The sequence below is a fragment of the Morus notabilis genome, unplaced genomic scaffold, assembly GCF_000414095.1.
Source record: "Morus notabilis unplaced genomic scaffold, ASM41409v2 Scaffold431, whole genome shotgun sequence".
NCBI classification, from domain to species: Eukaryota; Viridiplantae; Streptophyta; class Magnoliopsida; order Rosales; family Moraceae; genus Morus; species Morus notabilis.
In genome coordinates, this window is record NW_010365684.1 from 5,116 (window position 1) to 14,329 (window position 9,214).

General features: G+C 29.1%; 1 protein-coding gene across 1 annotated transcript in view; it reads right to left on the reverse strand.

The window, feature by feature from the left end:
* The window catches only part of LOC112093628 (leucine-rich repeat receptor-like serine/threonine-protein kinase At1g17230), a 737-nt gene extending 70 nt beyond the window's left edge, over positions 1-667 (reverse strand). The window contains exon 1 of the mRNA XM_024172445.1: positions 9-667. Within this exon, the coding sequence (XP_024028213.1) occupies positions 9-667 (659 nt within the window). The remainder of the gene's footprint in view (positions 1-8) is intronic.
* Positions 668-9,214: the final 8,547 nt, after the last annotated feature.

The window sequence follows — 9,214 nt, forward strand, 5'->3', positions numbered from 1 at the left end:
TTTTCAACTTCCTCAACTGGGTGTAATTGGAAGGCAGCCTTGAAGGGACAAGCTGATTATTATTGGCCAACCACAAATCTTCAAGATTTGACAAGTCACCAATTTCTGGTGGTAACGAGCCATTAAACAGATTGCCTCCTAAACCCAGGACCTTAAGCTCTTGCAGCTTCCCAATAACAGGTGGGATATCACCAGTGAAGTTATTACCTCCGAGGACTAGACTTTGGAGCTTAGCCAGTTTGTCAATGTCATCGGGAAGCGTTCCAACAAAGTAGTTTTCAGAGAGGTCCAAAGCTTCGAGCTTTGAACAGTTGAAAACAGCTCTTGGAAACTCTCCTGGGATATAGTTATCCCCAAGATTAATGGTTGTGACATTCTTCAAGTCACATATGAAGGATGGAACGGGTCCAGTGATATTCACATTGTAGAGTGACAGCCCTTTGACGGAATTGGACGTGCAGGTGATTCCAGGCCAAGAACAATGAGAATTGTCTGATGGGGTCCACTCATCCATGAAGGAAATGTTTCCCCAGTGCTGCTTTAGCTTCAAAAGGACTGATTGTTCTTGTTCCTGGAGTGTTTGGGAGAGCACTCCATGGCTGAGAAAGATGAGGAAGATAAAGATGTGAAATGGGATTGTGAGATATTTCTGGTTTGTTTTAGTCATTTTGAAGAGATTGGGAGGTTTCTGGTTTTTTTTTTTGGGTTTTGGGTTTTTGGTTTTTCAGTTCTGTTTCAGCTGACTCATTTTGGGAGATGTCTTGTGTCTAATGTTTTTCACAATCAGGCTATGGATTTGGTGGGAAAACCAACGGCAAAGTTGCCAACTTATTGAGAAAATTTTGAGCTCTTTTGTGATGATGATTGGAGGAACACAAATGGCACCACTTTTCTGATAGTGGACCTACAGATAATAATGGTCAACGGAGACTTAATGATGTATAAAGCAAACCATTCAAAAATTACATGTAGTATACTAGTATTAGATATTCATTTATTGCTTGAAGAAACGATCCTCGTACACATTTTTCTACCCTCTGAATTAGAGAGAATCCAAATTGATCTAATTCAGATAAGCCTGCTCGACAACCAACTGGTTGACTTTTTTTTTTTCCTTTTTTTTTAAAAGAAAATAATTTGTTTTAATTCTACTTCCTCACAAGATCCAAACCAAACCCATGTTTGTTTAATTAGTTCTTTACTGCTTTTATTTAATTTGCTCAATATCTTTGCGTATACTTTGAACTTCTAGGTTTTTACGGCAAGAAACCAAAACATTACAAGTTAATCATTAATTAAGGATCCGTTCGGTTCGCTAATTTAATTTTTAATTCAAATTGAGATGTGATGTTGTGTGAGAGCTTTTTACTGTAACAAAAAAGTTAGATGTGACTATTTCTAAGAGCTTTTTACTGTAACAAAACTCGAATTCTAAACTCGAATCAGCGAAAAAAACGGGACCTAAGTATTTCTGTGAATTTTGGAGTTGTTATCAAAGGTAACAAGACAGATATGACATGTATTTGAATATGACGGGAAGATTGGAATAATCAAAGGTCCCGTTCATTTCGCTGATTCGAGTTTAGAATTTAAGTTTTTGTACAGTAAAAAACTCTCATAAATAATTACATTTAATTTTTTTATTACAGTAAAAAGTTCTCACGTAAAATCACATCTTAACTCAAATTCTAAACTCGAATGACCAAAGTGAATGAGAAATTGTTTCCAGGAAGGAGCTCTGCTAGAAAAGTTGGGCAATTAGACGCCTGTATTGAACGAAGACCAAAAAAGATAAATTCATTTTATCAAGGAAAGATCACCAAAACGTGAAGTCTACAACTGGGTGGAAGACTTTGACTAATGGCCGCTAGACCTAGACTATGCCCAAAAGTACCGTACAGTACTTTTTTGTCCATACTTTTCTAAGCTTGTATTGATGAAAGGAAGATTAAGAACAGAACTAGTCTCTTTAGTGCCCTTTTTTATAGAGAATACTTCGTGCACAGAGATATTAGTGCTCATTGGAATTAGCTTTATGGGAAACAAGGGGTATTGCGCCAAATAATTTTAAAGCATTTTTTTTTTAATTATGCAGCATGTGATGATGAATTGTTTTTCATCATATGACATATGATTTTCTGTTTTGTTCTTCTGATGCAGAAGTAGGTAGGCATGTTTCAAGTTCAACCATTGATATGAAAAACATAATCTAACAATAATGCGACACTTAATCACATCACAAGATATAAAGGTTGAATAACCCTACTCTAAGTTAAAAAAAAAAAGAAATGAGTCAATTATATTGTGGTTCTTAGTACCAATAAGAACATTTTTTTCTTAAGAAGTTTTATGATAGGGAAATACTAGTATTAAGTATTTCGTTTATATTTTTCCGTTAGATTATTATTATTATTATTTTTGAATAATTACGTTGGATCATTTCGTAAGCAAGTATAGTACAAAAGATATGCGCATCCAATAAAATTTGATTTAAAGTTTGGCAATTTACAGATGATCACTAGTAGTAGCTTAGGGTAGACCAAACTAAAGCATACATGTATTCAATTTTTTTTTTTTTCTGACGTGTTATGAGGTTAATTTTCTTGTAAAGTTTTTCTTCATTCCAGAAGATGTATGTACACTACAACAACCAAAAGTGATAACAACTTGGTTGGAAATCGGTTGTCCGTGTACAATTCACATGACTTTCTAGATAGCTTTTCGTCTATTTCCATGTCTGGTGTTTCATATTTTAGAAAAAGGTGGGGCGTTGGGAATCACATAACAATAAAACGTCATCAAATCTTAGCATTTAGTAGGCTTGCTCTAACAATAAATATGTAAAAAGGATCTCTAATGCAATGCTTTAAATAACATGTTAATGATAAATTTAACATTTTAAGAGTAAAGTATACCCTTCAATATATTATGATACGTTGTGTTCATACTCATATATTAAATTTATTATTGACACATTAATTATAGTTAATAGCAGAACCTGCCTTTCATTTAAATAAGAGTGTACATTAAATTTTTTTAGTAAATTATCTTAATAGAAATATATAAAAAAAATATTTATTTTAATAGAGATATATTATTTCAATAAAACTTAAATATAAAATTTTAAAATTGTTTAAAAAAATTTGAGTGAGGGCTCTACCAGTGGCTTTTATAGTTGTTTGGAGATGTTCTAAATGCTGTTAGTGGAATAAGCATTGAATAGGTATACGACAATAGAATGGACCAGCCAACTACTTGAAATTTCAATAATATCTAGAAACTGATGTCACTGTGATGGCATAGGGCGGTGATTTGTCAAGGCATATGGCGGAGGCGGAGATTTGTCAAGGCATATGGCGGAGATTTGTCAAGGCAAATGGCCAACCACACGTGAGTTAAATAATTATACATTATACCTATTACTCAAGGAGGCACCCGATTACTGTACTAAGTATAGTGACCGGTCATTTTTCTCCTTCTTCTTTGAAAAAATTTCGGTTGTGTCCTAAATGTGTGTCTTTACCGTTTTATCTTTTGTTCTTTGTTTTTACTTTGTTTTTTGTTTGGGTATTTTCGTAATTTTCTTATTTGGACAAATTCCGGCTGTGTCCTAAATATGTGTCTTTACCGTTTTATCCTTCGTTGTTTGTTTTTTGTTTGGGTATTCTCGTACTTTTGACTCAAATTAGTACTATAATGATTTTTGCTATTCCTCGAAGCTTCTACCTTCATTTCTTCTGGACAATTTTTTTGTTTCTTTTCTTCTCTCTCTCATCCTTTCCGTGAAGCTTCTTTTCTCCTCTTTGTCTGTAGCTTTTTTCACGTGTTAATGGATCTTCAGAGTTCTAAGCTTTTTTTAATCTGAATATATGCTTTTCGTCTTCTTCTTCTCTCCATTTTTTCTTTGTCTTTTCGTTTGGGTTTCTTATGCTTTGCATTTGTGCTTCTTGCGTTTTTTGGGTGGGGTTCTATCTAGAGAGGGAGAGGTTTATCTTCATTTCCAGAAGAAATTTTTTTTCCCTTCTTCATCTTCAGTCGTCTGACTTCGGTTTTATCAGGGCTTGGAATTTTTCCTTTTTTTGGGTTTTTTAGACTCTGCTATTTCGGTTTTTGTTCGTTCCCCTTTTTTTTCTTATGTTTGTAAATTAGGGTTTCGTTAGATTTTTTTTCATTTTGTTTTGTTGATCTATTTATTTTGTAGATGTTTAGAAAGAAATTTTCAATTGTTTTTGTTTAAAATTAATTTTTTTCACTTTGAATGTATTTTAGGGTTTCTTCTTCAGAAATTTTTTTTAAAGAGGCTTTTAGAAGATTTATTTTGTTTTTAGTTTTTTAGTCGTTTTCACTGTTGATGTTTAGATGTTTCAGGGGTTTTTTTAAATTGTTTTAGGTCTTTTTTTTTGTTATGTTGTTAATTTTTTTCTTCCTTTTTTTTTGTTTTTGATATTTTTTTCCTTTTCCGATTTGTTTCAATGTTGTTTTCTGTATCTCTTTAACATTGGTTGTGTTTTTCTATTTTTAGAAATGTTTCTCTTTTTTTTATTACTTTCGTTTCTCTATTATTTAGATGCATTGTTGCACATGTTGTTAACTAATCATTACATCTGTTCATTATTTATTTTGTAGATGTCTAGAAATAATTTTTCAATTGTTTTTGTTTAAAAATAATTTTTTTCACTTAGAATGTATTTTAGGGTTTCTTTTTAAGAAATTTTTTTAAAGATGCTTTTAAAAGATTTATTTTTTTAGTCATTTTCCCCGTTGATGTTTAAGATGTTTTAGAGGTTTTTTAATTGTTTTAGGTGTTTTTTTTGTTCTGTTGTTAAATTTTTTTCTTACTTTTTTTTTGTTTCAGATTTTTTTTCCTTTTCCTATTTGTTTCAATGTTGTTTTCTGTGTCTCTTTAATATTGGTCGTGTTTTTCTATTTTCAGAAATGTTTCCGTTTTTTTATTACTTTCGTTTTTATTTTTTATATGCATTGTTGTCATGTTGTTAACTAATCATTATATCTGTTGATATTTATGTGTTGGTTTTGTTATCCGATATTCACCATCTTTTTCTTCTTTTGGTAATTTTATTGCGTTTTAAATCTGTGTAATAGGTTTCTTAATTATTTGTGTCTCTTTATTATTGGATTATTTTTTCTGTGGTTTACATGCTTTCTTACACCTGTTGTTAATCAGTTATTTCACCTGCTAGTTTTTCTTTTTTAGATTTGTTATCGGATAATAACCAGAAGTTTCCTCTTTGTGTATATAAACCCTGTTATTTTTTTTATTACCACCATTTTTCACATTGTTTTTCTTTTCGTTTTCTCACTGTTAACTTATATCTTCTGTTACTTTTTCTCTTTTCATGTTCCTCATCAAAACTCAGACTTTAGTTGTTGTGCTCTGTCTATTATATAGATTGCCTTTCTTCGTTTCAGGTATGTATTATTATATTCTTGAATATGTTTGTTAATTGTTTTGAAGAAAATATTTTATTTATCGTTAATGTTTATGATAAACGCTGTTTTGAAGGAATTATCCTATTTATCATTAAAGTTTATGATATGATTTTGTTTCTTTAGTATATGATATGTTGATTTTATTCTAATCGTGTTTTGTCTTATACCTTTCTTAAAGCTTTGTTCTTCTGCTCTGTTTGCTCTATCCATTTACCTTCTTCGTTTCAGGTATGTATTCTTCTTCGTTTGAGGTAATGATGTTGTGTTTTATTTTTTTGTTGTTACCATGAATTACATAACTGTGAGTTAAGTTTATTTCAAATTTTTTTATCATTTTTATTGTTTTGTTAATCCGTTTTATTATTAGGAGTCATTATTTTAGTATACTTTTATTTCTCTAAAAATAATATCATGTTACTCTGTTGGCTATGATTAATAGGAGTTTATTTTCATGTTTAGTTTCGCTAATTGGAGTTTTTATTTTGTTTTATTAGATATCATTACTATGTTTTATTTTGTTAATAGAAGTCTTTACTCTTAGTGTTACCTCAATTATCTAGGATTATTTTGTTATCTTTTTTTTTTTTTGACCTTATTTTCTTCATGTTATTCTTATGCTGTACGTTCTTAAATTTTTTATCTCTTTTTTTGTTCTTCTATATTTGATTTCACCGGTTTTTTTCTCTTTATTTTCTGTTCAGTTCCTTAATGGTTTTTGTTCTTTCATATTCATCATAAATGCGTAATAATTTGTTTAGTTGGCTGTCATGGACATAAATAAAATACCTGAATCTTATATTGTTATCTCTTTATTTGTTATTTTATATTTCATTTTACCGGTTTTTTTCCTTTATTTTTCTGTTTAGTTCACTGATGCTTTTTGTTCTTTCTTATTCAGCATAAATTCTTAGTAGTTTTGTTCGCAGCCAGAGACATTGTCAAGTCATGTTTAAATTATTGATGATATATGTTGCTAGCAGATTAAAGAAAATATATGAACCTTATATGTTTTATTTATATATGTAAAAAAAGGGTTTCCTAGATATAGAAATTTATTATATATTTAAATATTTTTGTGACATTTATGAATTTGTGTCATGTTTTGTTTGTTTACTTCAATATTATTCTTTTATTCTAATTTTTTTTCCGGCTTTTTTCTCTTATTTATTTAGTTGATATATGTAAAGAATGTATATTTTTCTATCTACGGACAAAAAAATTGAATCTAATTTATTTATTTGTCATGCTTTATTAAATATTTAAATAAATATTTGATAACTATACCACCGTGCAAATGCACGGGTAACACATTAGTACATACTATTAAAGGAGGCGCTCGAGTTATTGTTCTTAGAACAGTGCTCGGTCTTTTTTGCCATTTTGTTTTGTGTTTCACTTCTTTTGATGCCCGTTGTGTCCTTCTCCAGATTTATCATGTAATTTGACATTTTTACCCTTAGTTTCTTCTACATGGATTGGTTATATGGCCGGCTATATTAGTCTTTTCTCTCTTTCTAAAGCTTCTACGCCTCTTCTCTTTGTTTGCCTGCTTTGATGTTTTCGGTGAGAATGTTTGGGTGCGTTTGGAATTGATTCTAAAATATTTTTGTTTTCTATATGAAAATAGAAATGAAAACGTTTTCATTTTCATTCTGAAATAATATTATTAAATATATTAAATAATAATATATTAAATAAATAATAAGAATGTTTGGGTGCGTTTGGAATTGATTCTAAAATATTTTTGTTTTCTATATGAAAATAGAAATGAAAACGTTTTCATTTTCATTCTGAAATAATATTATTAAATATATTAAATAATAATATATTAAATAAATAATATTATTAAATATATAATATTATTAAATATATTAAATAAACATCATTATATAAGACAAAAACGGTTTCAGAAAAGAGATAGAAGAAATGGAAAAAAAAAATGAAATCCGTTTTCAGAAAATAAAAATGAGAAAATAAAAACACTTTTTTTTCATTTTTAATTTTTCACAAAAAACAAAAACGATTTTGTTTTCGTTTTTAAAAAATTTTTAGGCCAAACGCATTTTATGTTTCCGTTTTCATTTTTTAGTCTCAAAAAACGTAAAAAATAGAAATAAAAACGGAAACAAACAGTAAATTTGTTTCACTTTTTCTTTTTCTTTTGCTTTCTTACTGGAAATGAAAAGCCTCTTCTCTCTCCATGAAGCTTCTAGACTTTCTCTCTTTGTTTCGCTGCTTTGACTTTTTAGTGGAAATGTTTACTTTTAACTTTTTTTTTTTTTTCACTTTCTCACTCGAAATGAAAACACGATTTGGTTTCCCTTTCTGCTATATTCTGGATTCCATCTGTGAAAAAAATTTATTTGGTTTTCGTTTGCTTTTTTCCTTCGTTTATTTGATTTTCGTTTCTCTTTTCTTCGATTTCGCTTCATTTTTTCTTCTGCTTTTTTTATTCGATTTTTTTTTCATTTCTGTTTTTTCCAGATCTGTTATCTGTTAGTATTTTTATTTCCAGATCTGCTATCTGTTAGTGTTTTTTTTCTCTTTTTTGATTCGGTTTTTATTTCCAGATCTGTTTTGTTTAATTTTCGTTTCTTCTTATTTCTTTCGGTTTTTTTTTTTTTTTTTTATAAATTTCTCCTTTGTTCTACATATTTCTTTTGATATGTTCTTCATTTTGTGTTTTCATTTTTGTAATGTTAGAATTTTTTGTATTAATTTTTTCCGTCGAATGGTTTTTCCTTTTTTTATGTTATTTTTTTTTCAATTTTGTTCTTTTGTTCTTTTATTCTACTTCGTTTTCTCCTTCTTTCATTTTCCCTGATATTTTTTTTCTTTCTGCTTACAGGATTTTGGTAATTTTTTTAATATATGTGTTGTTATAATCACCGGCTAATTCTTTTGTTTATTATCTTCATTTACTCTTATCTAAAATGTTATTGTTTTTGTATTTTTCTGTCGCGTTTTTTTTTCTCCGTTGTAATTTTTCCTGTTACAGTTTTCATTTTTTATTATCTTTTGCTAATTGGTTCCGTTTGCTGGCTGTATTTTTTTTTTGTGGTAAAAAATTTCCCTTTTTCGTTCTTGGACAGTTTTTTTTTCCTTTTTCGTGTTTTCTTTTTGTTTTCACACGTATTTTCCTAATGCTTTCAATTTTTATACGGCATGTGTAATTGCCTAATATATGTTTTTTATTGGTAGTGTTTTTCCGTGCTTTTCATGCTATACAACATCTGTTATTGTGATAATTACATCAGTTATTCTTTGTTTGTAGGAATGTTTATTGAGCTCTGATCAGAAATTTATTTTTTCATGGGCTATAAATCTGTATAACGGATGCTTATTGTTTTACTATTTGTTGGTTATTGGCTCCGTTTTACTGTGATTTTCATGCTGCGTAGCACCTGTTGTTAACTAATTATTACGTTGATTCAGGTTTCCTTGCAATATTATGTATTAGAGCTTCTTCAGATATTGGTTCTTTGTATATATATATTTATTTCCATTTCTTCTTTATCGTTTTTAGTTTTTTCTCTGCTTTTAATACTTCGTTGTTCTATTTGGCAGTTTTTTTTTTTATATAAATTTTATTTTCCTCCTGGATCTATTCCGTCCGTTGCTCTTCTGCGTATTTCTTTCGTAATTCTTATGTGTGTTTCTCAATAGTTTTAAATATTGTATATACTGTATTATTATGTTAGCTTATGTGAATTTGTTTTGCTGTTAATATGCTTATGTATTGTCTTATGCTAATATAAATTTG